Genomic DNA, 23,777 nt, shown 5'->3' with positions numbered 1-23,777 from the left:
AAAAGGATATATTAGGAAACAACATTTTGCTAAATGGTACCATAACTGATGACTTAACATCAATACTGAACGTTTATGTATTAAATGCCACAGCATCTGAATTCTTGAAGGAACAATTAAATGATTTACAAGAGGAGATAATAAAATTATAATAGTGTGGGAGAGGGTATTCAATTTATCCCTCTCAGATCTAGATAAATCTAAACAGAAAATAAACAAGAAGTTAAAGAGATAAAAAGAATTTTAGAGCAGTTAGATATGATAGACTTCTGGAGAGCAGTAAATGGAATATAAAGGAATATGTATATTTTCATAGATGTATAGCATCTTCACAAAAATTGACCAATAGGGCATAAAAATTCACAAATGAACAAAAACAGAAATATTAAAATCATCAATATAATAAAAATAATGTTTAAAAATATTTAAAGCATAGATTAAAACTTAATTGGAAACTAAGTTTATTATAGATTGGGCGCATCATAGATCAATAATTTTATTAAAAACAATGACAACAATGAAATGTACCAAAATTTAGCTGAAATGCAGCTAAAGTACTACCTTAGGGGGAATCTATAACTAAATGTTTACATCAATAAAAGAAAAAAAGAACAAATTAATAAGTTTAGAATTCACCTAAAAATCCTTGAAAAAATTGAAAATTCCAATTAAATACAAAAATAGAAATCTTGAATAGCAAAAAGAGATTAATTTTTAAAAGTAAAAATAAATAAAACTAATAAATTAAAAAAAAAACAAATAGATAAACCAGTGAATAATTGTATTTATTTTTTAAAAGAAAACTAAATTACCAGTTTTAAAAATTAAGTGTAAATTCACAACCAACAAAGATGACATTAAAGCAAATGTTAAGAAACTACATGCCAACAACAGACAATCTAAATTAAATGAACATTATTATATAAATAAAAATTGCTCAGTAATAGAACAAAAAAGAAAATACTTTAATAAGTATTTTAAATATCTTCTAAGGAAGAAAAATTGAACAGACCATAAATGAACTCCTAGCTTCAAGCAAAATCGGAGGCTGTAAAACAAATTCCCCCCAATCAACAGCTTTTTATGTAATAATAACAAAAACAAGAAGCAATAATAAGGGAAAGCTCTTTCTAAATAACTGCAACAGGATTAAAATCCCTGGGAGCCAGACCCCTAAAGCACAAAAATATTTGTATAGATTTAATTACAAAGTGCTCCTTAAAGAAAAGAAAGTACAGCTTAAATAAGCTTAAGTAATTCTCAATGGTCATAACTTGGCCATACCAACATAAAATTAAAAGTACTACCAAAATCAATTTATACTTTTAATATTATATCAATCAAATCAAAATCAAGGGGGTGCTTTACAAACTTGATAAAATAATTATAAAATTCATTTGGAAAAATGAAAGATTTAGAATATGAAAAGGATAAGATAGAAATGATTAAAAGAAGTGGGGCTGAAGAAGTGATATCATGTCAAGACTTCAAACTCTATTATAAAACAGAAAACCCTGTGGTATGGTTAAAGAATAGATCAATCATTGGAACAAACTACAGGAAGATTCAGAAAGAATAGTACTGAATAACTCAATGTTTGATAAAATAGAAAACATAAATTACTTGAGGAAAAACTGTCTATTTTATAGTAACAGTTGGGAAAGTGGGAAAACAGTTTGAGAGATATTAGACTTAGACCAACATGTTACACTACTTCAATAATGCATTCTAAATGGCTATGTAACCTAAATATTAAAAATCACATGATGAAAAATTGAGAAGAGAAAGAAATAACACTCCTCTCACAACTTTGGAGAGGAGATATATTCTTCACCAAATAAGACATAGAGACAATTACAAAAGATTACACCAATCACTTTGAGTACTTGAAAATGAAAAGTGTCTAAATAGACAATATTAACAAAACATTTGTTATAAAAAGAGAGAGGGAAATGTCAAACGGGAAAAAAAATCTTTATATCAAATTGATAATCTCCAAGATATGTAAATAACTAATAAACATTAAGGTAACAGCCATTCCTCCATAAATAACTAGCCAAAGGATATGAATAAGTAGTTCTCAATGAAGAACTGCAAATGTTCACAAATACACGGAAAATCTTCCAAATTATTAATAATGTAAAGAAAAATGCAAATAAAACAATCTTGATTTATCACCCCAAGGTTTGAAAATTGGCAAAAATGACAAAAAATGGCAAGTCATTGTTGGAGGGCTTATGGGAAAATAGGTACACCTAGATGTTGGTGGAATGGTACAACCACTTTTAAACGGAATTTGGAATTATGCAAATTAAGTATCTAAAATGTCCATACCCTTTGAATTTGATACTCTATTATTAGGCTCATATCTCCAAGGAAACTATCAATAAGAAAAAAAAAGTCTATCACCCAAAACGTTTATGGCAGTACTTTTTGTGTAAGCTACAAATTGGGAACAAAGTAGATGTCCATCAATTAGGCAATTTCTAAACAAATTGAGCAAGTGCTGTAAAAAATGTCGTGTGTGATGAATATAGGAAAGCATGGAAAGAAGTGTATGAACTAAGGCAGAATGCAGTCAACAGAGTCGAGAAAACAGCATATGCAGTAGCAGCCACAATGTAAATGGAAAGAACAAAAAGCTAAAAAAATAAAAAATAAAAAAGTGAATATTACAAAATGATAAAGATTAAGCAGGATTTGAATGAAAAGGGATGAGAGGAGATCCTCAACTCAGACTCTTGTGGAGATGGGAAGTTAACAGGGGTTACATATTGAACATCTGGGGACTTTTTAATGGGTTGATCAGCTGTGCTGACCTTTTTCTATCTAAAAATACTATTGGAAACATGGACTGGAAAGGAAGAGAGGATGGGATCCATGAGATCCACTGGTGATATAATAGAAAATATCAAAACAAATTTAAAAATAAAAAGAGACAGTTCAAGCAAACTCCTTATATGTAAGTTCTTTCCAAATCCCCTCTCTCCAATGGCTCACACTTTCCTTTTTGAATTACTTTCTATTTATTCCCGTTGTATCAATTCAGCATCTGTGCATATATTTGTTTTCCCAAGTGGAACAGAAGCTCCTTCAGAGTAGGGATTACTTTATTGTCTGATTTGTACGCTTATCATCTAGTAAACAATTAATTGATCCATCTATGCTGGGGCTTCTTTAATAGAATGCAATGAGAACTGGACGACTGTTTGTTTTCCCCAGTGTCTAACCTAACCTGTTGTAATACTCTGTGCTTAATGTTTTTAAATTAAAATTGAATAACAGTAATAGTAATGATGATAATGAGATGATGATGAAGAAATAGAAGAGGAGGAGGAGGAGAAAGAGGAGGAGGAGGAGGAGGAAGAGGAGGAGGAGGAGGAGGATGGCTAATGAAGGGTAGCATTGTTCAGTATGACTTCTGGAATCTTACCTTTAAGTCTGCGGTCCAAGTATTCCAGTATAAGTCTTAGAAACTGGACAACTGAAAGAATTAGAGACCCGAATGCCAGGGAGCCTGTGTGATATCTAGTAAAAGATAAAACCAAATAAGGAAGTTGAGGCACTTTCACTAATAAGACAAAACAAGGATTCAGAGGCGGTTTTCCTACTCGTTTGCCAAACGACCTCATTCAGTTCTTTCTGCTTCAGGGTTGGAAGGACAATCTTACTGGGGGTCAGTCTGTCCGCAGAGGGGCCTGGCAGAGGGCCCAGGGAGCTGAGCTTAAGGGAGAAAGCGCCAGCTCAGATCTTGCCCCTGACACTGCCTAGGTGGGCTTGGTCTGGCCCCCTAGGACTGAGGGGCTGCAATCCACCTCAGCACAGGTCGTTTCCGTACCTGGACTAGCCCAACAATGAGATGTTCCCACAGAGGAGGCGATTGTTCCATCATGGCTGACTCTTCACGACCCGTGAACCACGCTCTCCATGGGCTTTTCTGGGCAAGGATCCTCCAGCAACCTGCCGTTCCCTTCTCCAGTGTATAAAGCACAGGACCGACTGACCCAGAGTAAAACTGTCCGGGAATTTGTGCCCACAGGGCTAGTTGGGGCCCAGCTGTGGCAGAACTTTCTGGGCTGGGCTTGATAACCATTAATAAACACAAAGCCAACCGCTTTTGCCCCACACCCGGAGGAACATACTCTGGCGGCCCCGCGAGAGGGAGGAGGTTTTTGTCGTCCAGGCTGGACGGCCACCGGCCACACGCCCGGGTCAGCCCCGAGGAGGGCGCGAGCCCATTGCCCGGCTCCGGCCTCTAGCCGCCTCCTGTGTACGGGAGGAGCCCGCACTTTCTGCAGAGCCCAGTCATTCAACACCCCCTAACGGAGAGCTCTCTCCTGCATCTAGACCTGAGCTAGGGGTGAAGGGGCAGCGCAAAGGGCAGCTGCCGGAGGAGTTAAAGACCTCGTTTCCCCTGTGTCTGATGCTTGTTCTGTGTGACCTTGAGCAGCTCCTTCAGACCCTGCTCCTCAGTTTCCTCACCTGTAACATGCAGGAAGGGGACTAAGTGGGCTCTAGAGCCCCTTTACTTCGTGAATGAAGATGGCAGCAATCCACCACGAGTGAGACAGGGAGGCTGCGCCATTCTGGCCCTGAGCAATCCTGGGGTCTCCGAGTCCCTCCCTTGGGATGAAGGGTTTTTAGAAGGTCAGTGACCGGGCCTGGGGACACTCCCTGCGGCCGAAGCAAAGCTGCTGTCCATCAGGACACGGCAAATCCATGGCTCTGGCCAGTGGGACTGTGACCGGGAATCCTTGGGCCTGCACGTCTCCCGGCACTTACCCGGGGAAGTGATTCACTCATCCTCAAGTTCTCTCATCCATAACATGACAAGGTTATTACCAAAATGGCCTCTTTGTTTCCTTCAAGCTCTGAGTCTAGGGCCCTCTGAGCCCATGTTCTTTAGCACCAGCCAAGTGAGCCCCCAGGAGTCTGCGCCATCATCACTCTTACCGGAGGGCGCGTCCAAACGCAGCGCAGATTGGGTGTGGGGGGATGTCATCGGGTTTCTGGAAGGCCCAGTAATAGGAGGCAAAGGCACCTGCCAGGGTGCACTGACCCAGGGCGATGGAGAAGTTCGCCAGCCAGAGGAAGACAAAGCCATTGAAGATATGGAAAATTAAGACGTACTGGTAAAAAAAAGCTTTTCCACCATAGAAAGCAAAGGTACAATGGACTCCCGGACATTCGTTGCTTATGTTGGTAGATTGGAACGTCTGCAGACAGAGAAGGAGAGTCACCATTCAGTGCATGCATCCGTCACATCCCAAGCTCTCCGTCACCCCCATTCCCCGTACCGCTCCTCCTTCCAGGACCTTTCACCACTGGTGTCCATTTTGAGTGATACCCAAAGATGCTGGGGCATGCTCCCCGTTGTTCAGTTCGATCGTTTATCAAGGGGTATTTCCCCGGCCCTGTCCCTCCTTCCCCATCACCCTGATTGACTTTGTATTTATTTATTTTATCATTCCCGCGAGTTCCTGGGAACAGGAGATGATAAAGCTTCCTCAAATAAGAACGGGGCAAGGCATTTTTTGTCTGGGACAAATACCCCGAGCCATTGGGGTGCGGCTGGGGAAGGGGGCGGATTGGGCTGTGGATGGGCACAAGATGGCCACTGGCGGGAGGCTCCTCTGGGAGAGCAGCACCTGCTGGGGCCGGGGGAAGAGCCGCTATCTGGTGCCTTCTATTCTAACTGATTATTATTGCTCCCCGGGGCCAAACTTCATTGTTTCTTTGCCATTGATACTATCAAAACACTCTTTCAAGGGGGACGCTGGGAAAAGTCACGCCTGCCTCGCCTTAGTTATGGCTTTGCTCTCAACCCCAGGCCAGGCCATCGTTATGCCCACTTTCCTCTCTAATGGTTTGCTACCTGGTTGCTCTGGTCATGAGTCCAGAGCAGCCGGATTTCCCCGAGGACTGAGTGCGAGAGCTGCGGAACTTTGTCCGGGAGAATTGTATGGGGAGAAAAGAAAATGAGACACATTCCCCGAGGCACCTCAATTTTCTACCACATGGGCAGTGCTCGGGGACCCCCCAGGCCCCTAACGGGTGCTTGTTGACTGATTACCTCAGGGTCACAGTTTTCATTTATATATTTGCAATTCGCGTCAGTAGACCGGACTTTATATATGGCCTCCCCTGTGGTAGCCAAGAAACTGAGAGGACCTTGTTAAGGAGAAGAGGTGACATTTATCATTTAACCCCCCCCAAAAAAAAACCCACAGCCCCTCCCTCACAGACAAAGCATCAGAAGAAGTTCTGCGAGGTCTGACTGGCTTGGAGGGCTGGGGGAGAGAGAGCGACCTTAGCACCAACAAGCACATCCCCACGAAGTTCAGCCTTCCCTCATCAGAGCCACAGCGGGCTATAGCCTAGTTCCTGCGAGCTAACCTCACATTAAGTTTGCAAAACGAGGAGGAGAAAAAATAAGAGAGAGAAAGACAAAGACACACAAAGAGAAACAGAGACAGAAACAGAGAGAAGAGAGAGACAGAGACAGAGACAAAAACCAGAGAGACAGAGAGGGAGGGAAGGAGCAAGAGGAAGGGAAGAAGAAAAAGGGAAAAGGAGAAGGGAGGCGCAAAGCAAGAGGATTTGAATTTGAATCCTGGCTGAGCTGCTTATTTGCTGCCTAACCCCAGACAAACCCCATAACCTATTTATGAATGAGAGGGTTGGATTTAGGGGACTAAAGATCCCTTCGGAATCTCTAAATCTGTGAAATTTTAGTGCTCTCAAGTGAAGTTGTTATCACGCTATCCTGGGCACCACTCGGAGCTCCCTCCCTTCTGTGGAACCTTCTTGTGGAAATGCTGAGGAGGGGGCAAGGACTAAACATCAACCCTAACGATGCTACAATTCCTGACTTCAAAGATCTTCAGGCTACTTGAGGAGGGAGGGCTGGACTTGAGGTCGCACTGGGTTAGGGAGGTTCCCCCTGGAGGGCCGGCGCCCTTCTGGGGAGCTGCCCAGGGCCTGAGGGGCGGCCGTGTGTCAGCACCAAGTCCTCTCGGCTCCTCTCCGAGGCTCCTTGCCCACATTCATAGAAAGTAAGACCTTTGTGGGGAGACGCTTCTGTGCTGTCCCAGTGGGGAGACACTGGCTCCGTGGCCCCGGGCCCTTCTGAAGGGGAGGGTCAGAGATGTCACTGATGGAAGGATACACCGCAATCACGATACAGTAGGCAATGCACATCAGAACGAGAAAGAAGGTGACTAAGGGGAAAAATAGGGAGTGCGGGATGTGTCCAATGGTCCTGGAATAAAAGAGAGAAAGGTCAGAAATTCTCACCGTTTCCCACACGCCCCCGGTAGCACTCGTGTCCAACCTTGGGCTGACCAGTCCCAAAAGCAGCCGTCACCCTCCCCAGCTCTTGCTGTTTCTCAGACACTTGTGCTTTTTTCTCCGAGTCTCCCCACAGACAGAGGGGCCAGCGGCTCCCTTCCCTCTTCTCCGTCCCTGTGGCTACCAGGCTCTAAGTCTGGCACCTTGGCCGCTGGCTCCCGGCTTCCCTCATGCATCACCCAGTCCCAGGATTCCCTCTGCTTAGACTTCTGGCAGCTGGGAAGGTCGGCTCCTCCCCCCGAGGGGGCCTTCATCTCCCCCTGCCACCGGCGATCTCTGAGCCCAGCTGAGCCTGGCCATCCCAAGGTAACGGCTCCCACTGCTGGAGAATCTTCCCTAAATGACCAGTCCGGAGCCTGGGTCCGCCCCTAATCAATGACCAGTCCGGAGCCTGGGTCTGCCCCTAATCAATGACCAGTCCGGAGCCTGGGTCCGCCCCTAATCAGTGACCAGTCCGGAGCCTAGGTCCGCCCCTAATCAATGACCAGTCCGGAGCCTGGGTCCGCCCCTAATCAATGACCAGTCCGGAGCCTGGGTCCGCCCCTAATCAGTGACCAGTCCGGAGCCTGGGTCCGCCCCTAATCAGTGACCAGTCCGGAGCCTGGGTCCGCCCTAATTAATGACCAGTCCGGAGCCTGGGTCTGCCCCTAATCAATGACCAGTCCGGAGCCTGGGTCCGCCCCTAATCAATGACCAGTCCGGAGCCTTTGTCTGCCCCTAATCAGTGACCAGTCCGGAGCCTGGGTCCGCCCCTAATCAATGACCAGTCCGGAGCCTTTGTCTGCCCCTAATCAGTGACCAGTCCGGAACCTGGGTCCGCCCCTAATCAATGACCAGTCCGGAGCCTGGGTCCGCCCCTAATCAATGACCAGTCCGGAGCCTGGGTCCGCCCCTAATCAATGACCAGTCCGGAGCCTGGGTCTGCCCCTAATCAATGACCAGTCCGGAGCCTGGGTCCGCCCCTAATCAATGACCAGTCCGGAGCCTGGGTCCGCCCCTAATCAATGACCAGTCCGGAGCCTGGGTCCGCCCTAATTAATGACCAGTCCAGAGCCTGGGTCTGCCCCTAATCAATGACCAGTCCGGAGCCTGGGTCCGCCCTAATTAATGACCAGTCTGGAGCCTTTGTCTGCCCCTAATCAATGACCAGTCCGGAGTCTGGGTCTGCCCCTAATCAATGACCAGTCCAGAGCCTGGGCTCGCCCCAATCGATGACCAGTCCGGAGCCTGGGTCCGCCCCTAATCAATGACTAGTCCGGAGCCTGGGTCTGCCCCTAATCAATGACCAGTCCGGAGCCTGGGTCCGCCCTAATTAATGACCAGTCCGGAGCCTTTGTCTGCCCCTAATCAATGACCAGTCCGGAGTCTGGGTCCGCCCCTAATCTATGACCAGTCCAGGCCCCTCTTCCACTTGTAGGTCCCTTTTAAGGCTGTCCTCACATGTCCTTTCCTGTTCCTCACCCTCCAGGTTACCAAATCCTTCAAAGTTCACTAATGACATGATATCCAGACACCAGGACAGAGAGCATCACCTTGCCCAACCTCCTCATTTTATCGAGTGGAAAAATGACCTAAAGAAAGATGAGGTCACTCACCCCACTGTAATTTGAACGCAGGACATCTGATGTCAGGCCCACTGTCCTTTTTGCTGAGCTGTGATTCACCCTTGGGATCACCTTCTGGGGACAGCCTCGCCCCTCCCAGGACCTCAGACGCCCTTAATTTAAAAGTCTGAGGGGGTTTCTTGTCCAAAGTCACACTAGCTTTAAGAATCAGAGGCAGAATCTGATCCCAGGTTCTGTTCCTCGAGAGCGAGCATCCTTTCCAGCCCAAGGCCTTCTTCCAGATATGGCCCAGCCCGGCACTTATTCCCCCAGGACAGGAGAACGGGCAGAGGGGAAGAAGGTTCTCTTGCATCCCCAAATCTGGGGGCTGCGCTGGAGCCAGGTCATCTAAGATTCCGATCTGTGGCTCCATCCATCGCTCAGCAAGCTTTTATGGAGCATTGACCCCGTGTGGCTCACTCTGCCAGGCGCTGGACTGCTTTTTACCTTTCACTCTCTACCTTCTCACACTTGCATCACCTCGGCTTCATTATGGAGCCCTCTGACCCTAGGAACCCTCGGTTCCCACATCGGCCCTTCCTGGTGATTCTCCCAACAAATTCCACTCAGGAGTTTGGCCACCAAAGCTGGGGGCCCTTCTGGTCACCATTTCCGAAGAGATGAGAAACAAATTAACTCAGAAGAGACTCAAATCCCCCTTCCCCAGAAAAAAATATTGCCATGTGCATAGCAGAACATAAGAGAGAATTCAAAATATAAGGCAATTAATTTCTACATCAAGAAAGCTTATAGAATAAATAGGACACATTGTGTTCAGAACTGTCCACCTTGTAGGTTTTCCTTTATTCTCTGCTGTGCACTTTTTATTTTTCCCCTTCCTTCCCCCCATCACCCAGAAGGCTACAGTTAAGCATGGGGGTTTTATATAGATAGATAGATAGATAGATATACACACACACACATATATAATGCAGATGCTATGTGAATAGGAATCCTTCTACAAATATGTACATATCCATACAATAAACATATATAATCACATATACATATCTATAATAATTCACATATGTATCTTTTAATATAATTGTACTATGCTTATTTCCACTTGTCCTTTGTTTCCCTGAAGGTGGATATCTTCCTTCATAAGTCCAAGTCTTTCCATATTTTTTTCTAAATCCCCTAGCTTATCATTTATTACATTTCTGCAACAGTCTAATCTCATAGTATCTAGTTAAATAGTTTAAAACAATACTGATTAATATGGCTACCATATAGTGCAATTTCCCTACTTTTCTCTTCCAGTTAAATCAATTCTGGTTTTAACTTTGAGATTATGATTACCACCTCTGATCTTTTTTTGCATAATAAATTCTATTCCTGAGCTTTATTTTATGTGTGTATCTCTCATAATATTTCCTAAAAGCAATATATTATTGAATTCAAATTTCTGTTCTATTACCTGTTTCCATTTTATGGGTGAAGTCATCCAATTCACATTCTAAGCTATAATACTAGTTTATCTTCCTCTTTCCTATTTTCCTCACTGTCCTTTTCACCATATTCCTGATCCTCCTCACTCCTCTGCTTTACTTCTACCCCCTACTTTGCCCTCCTATTACTTGACCTATTACCCCTCCAAGAACCCCTCCCTTGTCCTCTCCCCCCTCCTTATCTCCTTGTTCTCGTTTCTCCCTGAATTTAGAAGTCTTTCATATTGTTCCCTCTTTATCCCATTCCTATTAATCTACACCCTCTTCTGCACCCCCGTTATCTAGTTCCCTCACTTATTTCTATATACATTTAGAAGACTTTCATTTCCCTCTATATGTATATGTTCTTTTCTCTTTAATCACACTCTTCTGAGTTGGTTCCTTCTCACCCAGGGTCCAGTCTTTGCGGCACAGCTGGGTCTGGTGTTCCTCATCAGCAGAGGTTCCCCTCAGTCTTCCCAGACTCAGACCCTCAGTTCCTCACTGCCGTCCAGGAAGTGAAACTCTCTGTGGTTGGAACCCCAGCTAGTCCCAGGGTTTCTGGGGACCTAGCTGTGTCTACACTTCACATTGGTTAAATCCCGCCACAGGGCAGATCTCCAGGTCTTCGGAGGTTGTCCCAGGAGGCCCCCCTTCTGCCCCAATGTTCCTTGTTTTTCCTCAATCAGTGTTTGCCCTGAAGCACAATTTTATTCTGTTTGTGGGAGAAATCTGGAGCACTTAAAATTTTCTGCCCTACTCTAACATCTTCCCAGAATCCTCCCCCTGGGCCCATTAATTAATAAGGAAATGAGAAACAGACCCACCTTTCAAGCTATTTACTAAGCATTTTTAAAACTGGTTTTAAAGAGTAGAATTATTGAATCCTTAAAATGTGCTTGAAAATTCATTCGTAGCCATTAATGACTTTGCTTCCATCCATACAGAGCCTGGGTGTTTGAATTTATAGTAATTACCTCCCATGTTTCTCCTTCTGCATTATATACAAGTTTAAAGTATGACATTTGGGGGTTGTTTGGAAGTTGCAGATATTATTAACTCCCAGCATGAATCTTAAGAAAAACCGCAAGTGTTTTTTGGTAGTATTTTAAAAATAAAAATATTTCACAGTAAAAAGCTTTCTGAATCTTGAGTCATAAACAAAAATGTACAGGTAGGGGGCACCAGAAATACCTGTAGTTCCCTATATCAATTAATCATTGCTTTCAACTGAGAAGAAATGGCAATAAAACAGAGATGACTAAAGAGTAACAGAGATTAAAAAAAACTCCACGAGACAACATCTATCTAACAACATAGGAGATGAACTAGGAATGGACAAATTAGAAGAGGTGGGATGGTTATGGATTGCCAGGTAATTGGGGGAGGTGGGGTTTTCATTAAATTGCTTTGTTGATTGTTGTGACTAATTGTTTTGGGATCGTGTCTTTATTTCTCATTAAAGATCAAATAGTTAATTCAGTGATAATACTTGGGAGATGGACAGACACAGAGGCAAAGAGACAGAAAGAAAGACACAGAAGAGAGACAGAGAATGCAGGGGAGAGAGAGAGAAAGAGAAAGACAGAGAAAGACAGAGACAGAGAGAGAGACAGACACACAAAGAGAGAGAGAGAGAGAGAGAGACAGAGAGAGAGAGAGAGAGACAGAGAGAGAGCACAGCTGCAAGTTCGTTTTTAATATTTTAATAATTTTAATATTGTCTTAACAGAGCAAGAACTGGTCTTTTTTTTTTTTTTTTTTTTTGCTTCCTCAGCCTCTGGCAAACAGCTGGTGCTTAATAATTTTTTTTACCTTGATGGATACAAGCTCCCTAAAAGACTTCCCATCACCAGTGGAAGTTTTCAGAGATAACTTAAGGGATTAAAAGTACAATATCGCATCATTCAAGAGGAATGAAGAGGAAGGAACTCTGTCAGTGACTAGCCCGGATGTTCTTTTCATGGGGAAAACGCCCTCCCAGGTTGGGGTGCAGCAGAAGCGGGGGTTGCTGCTTGAAGGGGAGATGCAAGGGCTTGAGGAATACCTCCTGACGCTCTAGCATGCAAGCGAAGATGAAGACCTTTTTGCTGGGAAGGAAAACAATGATCCAAGGAGGACTCAAGGACGTCCACGTTTCCAGTTCAGTGGAAGGAATAGGATCTGAAGTAAAGGAAGCTGGGAGGGGAGACGGTAACCATGGTGGCAAGATACCTGGGAAATTCTTCCCAACTGGGCCGATTCATGTGCCTTCCACAGAGCGGTAAGTGAGGTTCCCAGTGTCCTTGAGGACGCGAGCCCTTATTAACTCCAGGAGTGGGAGAGGAGTTGGAGCAGGTGGTGAGTTCCCTCCCAGGGAGAGCTGGTGATGGGGTGTGTGGGATTCCGGAGCCTGGAGAGTTCCAACAAATCCATGGAGCACATCCCACTTCTGGGGATTCCTGTGCTGACAAACGATCCTACCAGGAAAAATCTGGAACAGATTTGTGAAGATTAGGAAATCCTGGAATGGAAACAAAGCTATAGGACATAGATGCCACTTTCTTCACTTCTGACTGAAAGTTTAAGGTTTTTAAACAAAAAGAAAATTATGGAAGACAGCTGGTATCAGTGAAAGGAATGTGGCCTTGGAGGCAATGGTTTGAGATGGCTTTCGCAAGCTTTGGGTCAGAACTGAGAGGGATTTAGAGTGAAACTAGTGGAGGAGAGAAAAGTTCTCAGAGTAAAATGTGAGTGGCCCTTTTAGAGAGAGCTAAAGGCAGCAGGATACTGCTGAAGTGAGGAGCTCCGAACTCAAGAACGAAATAATTCTGAAGAGACGTTCACCACTGGAAGGAATGGAGAGAATTAAGACAGCAGGGGGTTGATTGTGGGAATTGAGTGACCCTCACAGATTTTACCTGGTGACTTGGTTCTGGAGCCTGGTTAAGTTCCCTTTCTATTCAATCATGGGTCTAGTCCAATTTCTGTCATGTAAGAAAACTTTATTCAATGTGAGACCTGGGAGACAACTTTATTGATTTGGTTGGGGAAGTGGACCACCGTTCCCTGCCGCTTCAACACCCTTACTCAAAGACCCAGGTTATACTGACCAAGAACCCAGTCGGATCCAAGGACTGATGGAAGGAGTTTTCTTACAATTTTACATCTGAAAGCAACCAAGATGTCTTAGCTGAAAACCGGCCTCTACTGAACAATCAGTTATTGCCTCCATGTTCCTTTGTTCATAGATGGAAGTTGGGTCAGCTGTAAGCAACTATAACACAAAGTACTATGTGATGGGAATACTTGTAGAATTAAATTTATAATATATAAAGGGGAAGGGATTAAGCCTATATATAAAGAACTCCCAGGTGATGAAACTCCTTCCACCAATGTCTAGTTCCCTCCTTCTTTGCCTTTCATTGTCTTGAAATTTTTGCCCAGGATCACGTGGCCAGCATGTGTAAGAGGCAGGACTCAAATTCAGGCTTCAAAGCCCTATGCACTGTGACTCAAAGGGCACACTGATCCCTAGGAGCAGTGCTGGGAGGTGAGATGGGAGGGACTGTGAGGAGGACCCGCTGAAACTAGGGAAGGGCTTCCTAGAGAAGGTGACAATAGAGCAGATTTTCCATGACAATAGGAGCTGAAGGGCATACAGGTGTATAAAGAAGCATGTAAACAAAAGCATAGCGATGAGGAAATGTATGGGATTGTGGGAGCTGCAATTAGTGGGCCAGAGTATAGAGTATATAAAGGAAAAGAGTATTCACTGGAATTGTAAAGTTAGAGAGATGCCAGATTGTGAAAAGCCTTGAATGTCAGGCCAGGGAATTTAAACTTTATCCAACAGACATTATGGAACCATGAAGGTTTTTGAGGCAAGGAGTAACACAAATATATCTGGGCATAAGGAATCGTATTAATTTGGCCATTCTATGAGGTCGACTTGGAAATGGGTAAAGTGGAGTTCGAAGTCATAGGACCAGATCTTAGAGCTCATCTAATCTGTAAAGTACAGTACTACTTCACCCTGGGCAGTCACTTCATTTGCGAACGCCCTAGCATCACTCTGTAACCTTCACATTGCCAGTCTCTCCTCATTCCCAGGGCATCAGAGAATCCTCTGGCCACTAACCTTTGCGGTGTCAACTTACTTTAACCCGACTTGCCTCTTCTGAGGCCTTCAGAGGTCTCTGGCTACGATTTCTTGAATCGTAGCTTAATAACCGATAGAGCTCCAGAACAGCCACGTGCAAACTTAAAGCCTTTATTATCCTTGCTCACATCATGCCCTGACCTGTTAACTCCCAGATGAACACCTGGTCTGCGAGAGACCCACATGGTCACTATCAAGCTCCTGACCTCTCTTGGCTATCCATCCACTCGGCTCAGCTCCCCCAGGATAAAGAGAGCGACTTGCTGCCATCAGTGGGCTTAAGAAGGGCCTGTAAGGTCACTTGCACAGCTAAGCAGAAAGGGAGCCATTTCCTGTTACGAAGCTATCTCAGTATGACCAGGGTCCCACCCATGAGGCAGTCTCTGTCCACAGAAGTTACTTCCCTGTTTGCACTAAACTGACCCATTGTAAAAAGACCCTAACAATTATCACCCCCTCCACTCTACAGATGAAAATCTGAGACCCCCAGAGCTTAAGTATGTGGCCAAATTCATACAGCAAGTGGCAAAAACCAGAATGGGAGACCAAGTGTAAACCCCACACTCTTCCTGCTGGGACTCCCCGGGAGACCAGGTGATCATCCCAGAGGGAGTCAGTCCCAGAGCAAGTATCCGTGCTCATGTACAGAGTATTCCCTGAGAATGTTCTACGGATCACAGCAACCTCTAAAGCCTCAGAACTGTGGCTGACCCAGAGAGCAATCAATGAGGGATGGAGGGTGGATGCCATGTGACAAAGCAGGCTCAGCACACAGTGAGCGATGCAGCACATCACAGCCAGGAAATCTCTAATCGGAAATAAAGGTGGGTGGTCCGTACTGTGAGAGTGACAGATCAAGGGCTGTGCTGGGCTCCTCCGGCTGCTAAAACAAAGAGAAGTTCTCCATCAGATTGGGGAGATCATCCCACGGAATACTCCAGGGAAAACATGACACAAACACCCAGCATGGTGAGAATGATAAAATATTCATAATTAATGCAAATACATATGTAGACATACAGCTTTAAGAAGAAATGCTTTGCATGTACTGCCTTACTTGAAGTTCCCAATTTGCTGAATTAGGGATTCTGTTGCTGCATTTGATAGTGGTGACACACCCAGGATATAGATGGGCTGTGAAGTCAATTACTGAAGGCGAGGATATGATGAGATCATGAGGTACCATTCAGGCATGGAAGCGTATGCAGAGTATTGGCCACAAAGCTAATGGGCCCCTCGATCTGGAACTGGAAGGGACCCAGAGGCCTCTTAATCTACCTCGCTCTTTTCCCAGACCAGGAAACCGCAGCCCTGAAGAATGAAGTGACCTTCCCAAAGTTCTATGGGCCAGAAGCACCAGAAAGTCCTTGGACCCAGTCTGGTCCAGTTCAAAGCCAGAGCCAGGTTGTCTCCAAAACCCAAAGTCAATGAAGTTTTCAAAACAGTGAAATAACCTGATAGAAATCACTGGCTTATTAGAACTCATGACTAAAACACAGCAAGTGGAAAAGGTGCAGCTATATCTGAATCAGCAGTATGACATAAAAGAGGGGAGAGAAAGACAGAGAAAACAGATGAATAATTGCTGAAAGTCACCAGCATGAAAGCAAGATAGAATGAAGATGAACTTCAGCTCATCTGAGCTCATTCTCCTCTATTCCGACAAATTCTTTCCTTAGGCTGCTGACATTATATTTCTTAAAAGACAAAGGAAGCAAGGAGATTACATGGAGCAGGAGAAAGGATGCTGACAACGTAATGAAGGAACCTCCTCTTCCAATTCTCAGTGCTCCAACAAAGTAAGCCCTCAGCCTGGAAAGTTTTGGTTAAGGAACCAGGGAAGAAGGCGCCCAAGTTAGAATTGGCATTCTGATAGCCAAGGAGGCACAGATAAGGGGAGTTCCTTGCGTTCCAAGAGTCTGTGGCTTTGTCTCTCCAGCATCCTGATCTGGAGAAGGGAGATGCTGCACGGTCCTCACTCACTTCAGTCCATGCACTTGCTTGTCATGGCGTCCTCTTCCTGATGTCATGGCTCTCTTTGAGAACTGGAGCCCACAATGTCTTGTTAAGTGGATGGAATGGTCGGCCATGCATCCAACCTTGTCAGAAAGCATGTTTCAATGGAGAGAAGTAAAATAAGCATCAGCCCATTGCCAAAGAAAGATACGTGGCTCAAGAAGGATAGGGAGGGGTCAAAAATGAAATCATGGAGATTGTTAGGAATGGTCAGGATGAAAAAGTAGATTGGTTTTACAAGGAGCTCAATGATTCCGAATCAAATAGGACATGTATAAAAAGTGAAAATAGGGGCTAGTCCCTGAAGAAGGGGACCAAAGAATGGCACAGGCTTCTAACCCTAAATTCAGAATAACTTGAGTTTGGAGGGCACAAGGTTGTTAAGGAAAGATTGCTTTAAAAGTTATTTGGGGGAAGAATAAGAAAGAATACTTGAAATGGATGGCAGAATAATATTCAGCAGATGACAGAGAGAAAGCAGAATTACTTATTTTGTCTTCAACTTCTTGGTCAAGGAAAAGAATCATGGATCTGGAAAGAGCAGCACAAACATGGTTAAGAGGAATGAAAGACAAGGGAATAGTGGGGACATGGCAAGAAGAAGCATGAGTTCACTTATCTTGGCTTAATTGAACTATTCTTTAGAATGTGGAATGCATTTGCAGCTGAGTTCCCAGAGCCTTTTGTTTCATGGAGCTTGTAGAAAACGATGGAGATGTTGGAAGACTGGAAATAGGCCAAAGATGACGAATCTTTTTTTAATCATAGCTTTCTATTTTCAAGACACATGTAAAGATAGTTTTAACATTCATTCTTGCAAAATTTTGTGTTCCAAATTTTTCTCCCTCCCTTCTCCCCATCTTTTCCCTAGACTGCAATCAATTCAATATGTTAAACATGCACAATTCTTCTAGATGTATTTCCATAAATATCATGCTGTATAAGAAAAATCGGATCAAAAAGGAAAAAATGAGAAAGAAAAAAGCAAGCAAACAACAAAAAAAGGTGAAATACTAAGCTTTGATGCATCTCCAGTTTCTATGGTTGTTTCTGGATGGACATGGCTCTCTCCATGGCAGGCCTATTGGAAATGGCCTGAATCACCTCATTGTTGGAAAGAACTAAGTCCATCAGAATTGATCAACATATAGTCTTGTTGCCATGTACAATGATCTCCTGGTTCTGCTCATTTCACTCAGCGTCAGTTCCTGTAAGTCTCTCCATCATCTCTGAAATCCTCCTGTTGATCATTTCTTATAGAACAATAATACTTCATTACATTCTTATACCATAACTTATTGTCATTTTCCAACTGATGGGCATCCACTCAGTTTCCAGTTCCTTGCCACTACAAACATTTGTGCACATGGGGGTCCCTTTCCCTCCTTTAAGATCTTTTTGGGATAAAGTAGAGACACTGCTGGATCAAAGGGGATGCTCAGTTTAAGAGTTCTTTGGGCAGAGTTCCAAGATGTGATGACAGAATCTTTAAAAGGGGCCAAAGATGGCATTACACTCTACAAGTGTCACTAGTGACCTTAATTGATCAATCACCAAGCACTTTTGAAGGATCTCCTATGTCTTAAGCCATATGCAAGATGCTAGGGACAAAAAGACTCAAGTCTCCTGAGTTTTAGGAACTTATACTTGAACAAAATGCGTGTGCATATGTGAATGTGGGCTAATTTTGGGTAGAAGCATTAGCAGGTGATAAAGGGATTCTAAGAGGCAAATGTGGGGAGACAGGGCATTTCAGAAATGGAAGCAACTCATGCAAAGAGACAGAAATGAGAGATGAACATTTCATACGGTCATTTGGGACATAGAGCACATGAAAAGGAATAAAACTGGAGAGCCAGTGTGGGGGGTGCTTTCTTATTTGATATGGCAACTATGAAAATATATTTTACATAAATAAAAATAAAATTGACCCCAACTCCTGAAGAGTTACAGAATGATTCCTGAACTCATATGTCATATCAATTTATTGTTTAATTTTTCTCCATTCCAAATGAAATTTGAAAGTGGATTGTCAACTTAGAATTGGGTCAACATATTATGTCATTACACTAATGCAATAGAATTGTGAATGATCCAACTATTCTGCAGAGTAATTTTGAACTATATCCAAAGGGCTTTAAAACCATGTATATATACTCTTTGATTCAGCAGTATCCCTTTACTGGGTTTGTATCTCAAAGAGATCATCAAAGAGGAAAAGGGAGCCACCTGTGTAAAAATGTTTGTAATATCTCTTTCTCTAGTGGCAAGGAATTGGACACTGAGTGGATGCCCATCAGTTGGAGAATGTCCGAATAAGTGATGGTGTATGAATATAATGAAATATTATTGTTCTGTAAGAAATGATGAGCACGCTGATTTCAGAAAAGCCTGGAGAGACTTACAGGAACTGATTCTGAGTGCAGTGAACAGAATCAAGAGAACATTGTACACAGTAATAAGATTATGTGATGATCAACTGTGATGGACGTGGCTCTTCTCAGCAATGCAGGTGATTCAAGACAATTCTAGTAGACTTGGAATGGAAAATTCCATTCACATCCAGAGAGAGAATTATGGAGAAGAAATCAGGATTGAAATAATATTTTCACCTTTTTTAATTTGTTTTTTTTTCATTTCTTGTGTTTTTCCCTTTTTGATCTGATTTTTCTTGCCCAATATGACAAATATGGAAATACATTTAAAATGATTGTACATGTATAACCTATGTCAAAATGCTTGCTGTTGAGGGAAGAGGAGGAAGTAAAGGAGGATGGTAGAAAAATTGGGAACACGAAGTCTTACAAAAATGAATGTTGAAAACTATCTTTACAGGTATTTGGGAAAATAAAATATTATTGAAGGAGAAGAAAGTAACCAAAGAATTTAGCACAGAGGAAATATAGACTAATGCTGGAATTTCAGATAGTGATGGAAATATGGGTAGACCATGGAGATTCTAAGTCTGTCAACTGGCTCTCTCCACGGAGGACCTTTGGGCCCATCTCACCTACAACCTTTAGGCTCTTATTCTGGGCATCCCTAAATAAAAATTAAAATTTAATTTATACAGCATAAAGAAAGAAAAAATTTTTTCTTCTCTCTAGTTTGAAGGATACCACTCTCTGCTTCTTGCCCTCCTATCCATTGGACCACTCCCTTGCTAGATCACCTTCAAACTTTCCCTCTCCTACATTCTCAGTTGTTATAAAAAGCAACATTCTTCTTCCAATCCCTCAGATTCACAATCTAAGAGTGCTCCTGGATTCATCACTATCTCTCTCACACACCCATATAGCCAATAGCATCTCTGTGACATCTCAAAGATGCCCCTTCTTTCCTCTGATACTGCTACTGCCCAGTAAAGGTCTTCATCACCTCATACCTGGACTACTGTAATACTCTCCTGCCTCAAATCTCTTCCCAACTCCACTGTATCCTCCATTCAGCTACCAAAATTCTCTGGTTGGCGCTCCAAGATCATCATAACTTAGCCCTTCTTCTATATTTCCAGTCTTCCCTTTCTGTATTTCCAGTCTTGCCTTTCTGTATTTACAATCTTCCCTCTTCTGTATTTCCAGTCTTCCCTTTCTGTATTTCCAGTCTTCCCTCTTCTATATTTCCAGTCTCCCTTTCTATATTCCCAGTCTTCTTATACCTTACTTCTTAGCACAAACAATCTCATTGAGGGAAACTGGTCTTCTGGATGTTTGGTGAGCAAGACACTCTATCTCAGGGCATTTTCTGGCTGCCTCCCAGTGCCTAAGATGCTCTCCCCTTTCTGTTCTGACACTAATCTCTCTGACTTCATTTGAGTTCCAATTAAAACCACACTTTCTACAGGAATCTTTCCATAACCTCTCTTAATTCTAGTGTTTCCCTCTGATTAATATCTTTTATTTATCCTCTGTATGGACTCCCTTATTAAATTGTGAACTCCTTGAGGACAGGAAGTATCTTTTGGCCTTTTTTTGATCTGCAGTGCTTTGTAGAAGGCCTGGCCAGAGTAGGCATTTGATAAATATTTCCTGACTGATGGATGTACACAGTAGGGCTTCATATGCGGCATCTCAGGCAGGAGTCCCAAACCTGACTGGATTCTTCATCAAATTTCATTCCAGACTATCAAGCTACAAATGGCTCACTTATCCTGCACTTAGCTCCGATTTATTTCAGAGCTCCAAGCCAAGGAGGACCGACAGGGTCATGTATCAAAACCTCTGTTTTCATTTAAAGCTTTCTTACTTAGATCCCTCCTGGGGATCTCTCCAGAGTTCATATTCTGGGATCCCAGTACCACTGCCTGTCTTGCTGTTCTTCTCATAAGGCTCTGTCCCCAACACTGAGCCACTTCTACTGGCCATCCCCCACTCCTGGGATGTCCTTCCTCTTCTCCCTCTCATGACTTCCCTGCATTTCTGAACTAGACAAGACATTCATATAAACTAAGGCCAAAAAATTCCCAGGAGAGAGTCCTAGTGAGTGGAGCTTGATATGAATAAACTAAGAAGGGGAAGCTGTATGGTAATGCACCGGGAGAGAATAGACATATGGACGGCATGACTGACTTGCATGATCATCAGTGGCCCGAAGTTAAAGCGGTGAGTCCAAAGCAGTTTCTCGCACGGCACTGACTCTGGCCTCTGACTGCCTCACTACCGGAGTATATGACAACCCATCTGTTGTTCTAACCAGAAGGCATGCCTCTTATCCCGGCTATAAACTTTGTTTTCAGAGTCACCCCATCAAACACCACTCAACTCCAACCTTTCTTTCAAAGTCCTCTGCATAGTGATGAGCTTTAAGAATATGAGGAACATTTTCCTATATAAACAGTTTGACCCTGATGAGTCTCATAATCAGTATTTAGTGTTTTCTTCATATTTCTAAATCTTTTATTGAATTTTCAATACTGAAATTCTGTATCAAATTTTCTATTACATTCTGGTCTTTTTGTCCCAAATATCTGAAAGTCAGTTTGTCAAATGTCCTTTTTCATTCTGGATTATTCTCGGCTTTGCTGGGCCTGTTATTTTTGATTGCACTCAGATGGTTTGACCTTTGAAATGCAAGGTACCAAACCTATGGTTTTGTTGTGTAAAACCTACCAGAGAGGCTGAGGCTAGAAGACCTCTCGAGCTCAGGAGTTCAGAGTGTAGTGGGCTATGCTACCTGGGTGCTCTCACTCATTTTCGCATTATTATGATGAACCCTGAATGGAGGGATGGAAGAGGGACCAGTCTGTCTGAGAAGTGAACTGGTCAAGATCTGAAACAGAAACATCTAAGCTCCCTTGTTTTTTGGGGTTTTTTCCAGTGAATCAGGCTTATAAAAGGACCTTACATTTCTTGTCTCAGTGAGATAAGAAGATTTGTTCTCAAAAATATACAAGCAAACAAACCCAAAGAAACAAAACCTGTCCACGCGCCTGCAGTCCTCTATGCCAGCTGCCCCAATGGCTGATTTGTTTCCTGAAGACTCTAGGTACCATAACATCTATATCAGCACTATGGCCAGAGACACATTTTGCACTTTGCTTGCTGACACTGGTGCTACTCCTGTGAACTTTTTTTCTCAAGCAGTTGATTTAGAAAACAGTTGATTTGACATCTACATTCACAGACCTTTTGTTAGATATGTGAATCACATGAATCTGAGAGGGATAGCTGCCACACTAGACTCCAAAAAGATTTCAGCGGATTAAATTGAAACCAACAAGATCAGATCCAATAGTGATGTATAAATACATTCGTATGCACTATATTCATTCATATTACGTTATTATTTATACTAAAATAATGCACGTAGATATATACATATACATGTGTGTTTATATCCCACATCTAGCATTAACTTATTTTCTTTAATTGGAAAATAAAGAACAAAGGAGTTATAGCAAGGTAGCAGTTAAGGAATTATAAATGCAATATAAGTCAACAGTGTGATATAGTCAAAAAGGTCAATGTGATATTGAACTACATTAATCCACGTATAATTTCCAGGAAAAGGTAGGACACCGTCTCATCATATTTGACCGCTCAGACAGTGTCCAGAACATTATCTTTTTAAATGTAAATTGGAGTATGTCCACAAAAGGTAAATCAGGACAGTGAAAGGACTCATAAGAGAACTGTTTGGGGATTAGTCAGCCTGGAGAAGAAATGCGTGGGGGAGCTGATTGCTAACCCAAAGTATTTGAAAGTCTGTCATGTAAAAGAAAAATCGATGCTGTTTTCTTTGGTCCCTAAATGAAGTACGAGGAGTAAAGAAGGCATTTTAACAGCAGGGCAGGGGGGCATAGCAAGCTATCTGAAAATGGAATTCTGATAAAGGCTCTTCCCCATTCTCAGAGATTTTTTAAGAAAAGACTGAATGGATTTCTTAGAGGTTTTGTAGATTTATCTTCAAAGTAGTACAAAAGTTAAAGAGTTGGAGGGAATCTCGAGCTCTCTAATCTGACATTTTTACAGAGGAGGAAATGGAGACACAGATCGATGGCATGACTTGACTGGTGTCCCACAAGTAATAAGACATTCTGGTTTGGGGTTGGGCTGGACGACTTCTGCGGTCCCTTCCCCTGCAGCTTAGCTTGACTCACTCACTTTTCTCTGAAGCATCTGTGAGTTCATGAATGTCCCGACCATTTCCGTTATCAGTGCTGGCGGCCACTTGGTATGCTAGGTGGAGGCAGCAAGCCATCAGTGACTTGCCGGGCTTAGTCAGCCCATCTTTGAAGAAGGACTTGGATGTGAGGCTCCCTGACTGAGGCTGGTTCCTGACCAGGACCGTTATCTCAGGTCTCAGCCAAGCCCCGCTACCCAGAGCGCCCCTTGGACCATGGCTGATTATTCAGCTAAATTACCATCTCGCCCAAGGATAGTGGTCCTCATTTGGCACCCCATGAGCAGTCACTTACTTGCTCGCTTCCTTCAGCAGTGCAACGGCGATTTGGATTCTCTTTCTCAGGAACAAAAGTGCCAGGAGAACGATCACTTCCAGGATGCAAAGTAGGATCACTGGAAAAGAACACACAGAGCCGGAATTCGGGGGCTGTCCTTGCCACGGAGTCTCAGCTCAAGCAAACACGTCCCCTCTCTGCACAACCTAAACCACGTCTCAACATGTTATTTTCAAAGGCGCCAGTCTCGAACCTTGACCTGCAGCCAGCAAACTGGGATCTGCAGAAATCTCAGGGACCATTCTTCACTTCACTTCAGACAGAAAAATAATCACATT

At 43.4% G+C, this 23,777-nt stretch overlaps 1 protein-coding gene across 1 annotated transcript in view; it reads right to left on the bottom strand.

Annotated features, from left to right (window-relative positions):
* The window catches only part of SLC44A5 (solute carrier family 44 member 5), a 244,435-nt gene that overhangs the window by 19,490 nt on the left and 201,168 nt on the right, over window positions 1-23,777 (bottom strand). Inside the window, exons 13-17 of the mRNA XM_051996842.1 lie at window positions 23,458-23,557; window positions 7,169-7,261; window positions 6,074-6,161; window positions 4,954-5,216; window positions 3,434-3,528 (exon numbers count right to left, since the gene is read on the bottom strand). Of these exons, the coding sequence (XP_051852802.1) occupies window positions 3,434-3,528; window positions 4,954-5,216; window positions 6,074-6,161; window positions 7,169-7,261; window positions 23,458-23,557 (639 nt within the window). The remainder of the gene's footprint in view (window positions 1-3,433; window positions 3,529-4,953; window positions 5,217-6,073; window positions 6,162-7,168; window positions 7,262-23,457; window positions 23,558-23,777) is intronic.

The sequence above is a fragment of the Antechinus flavipes genome, chromosome 4, assembly GCF_016432865.1.
Source record: "Antechinus flavipes isolate AdamAnt ecotype Samford, QLD, Australia chromosome 4, AdamAnt_v2, whole genome shotgun sequence".
NCBI classification, from domain to species: domain Eukaryota; kingdom Metazoa; phylum Chordata; class Mammalia; order Dasyuromorphia; family Dasyuridae; genus Antechinus; species Antechinus flavipes.
This window is presented reverse-complemented; position numbering and strand designations above follow the sequence as displayed.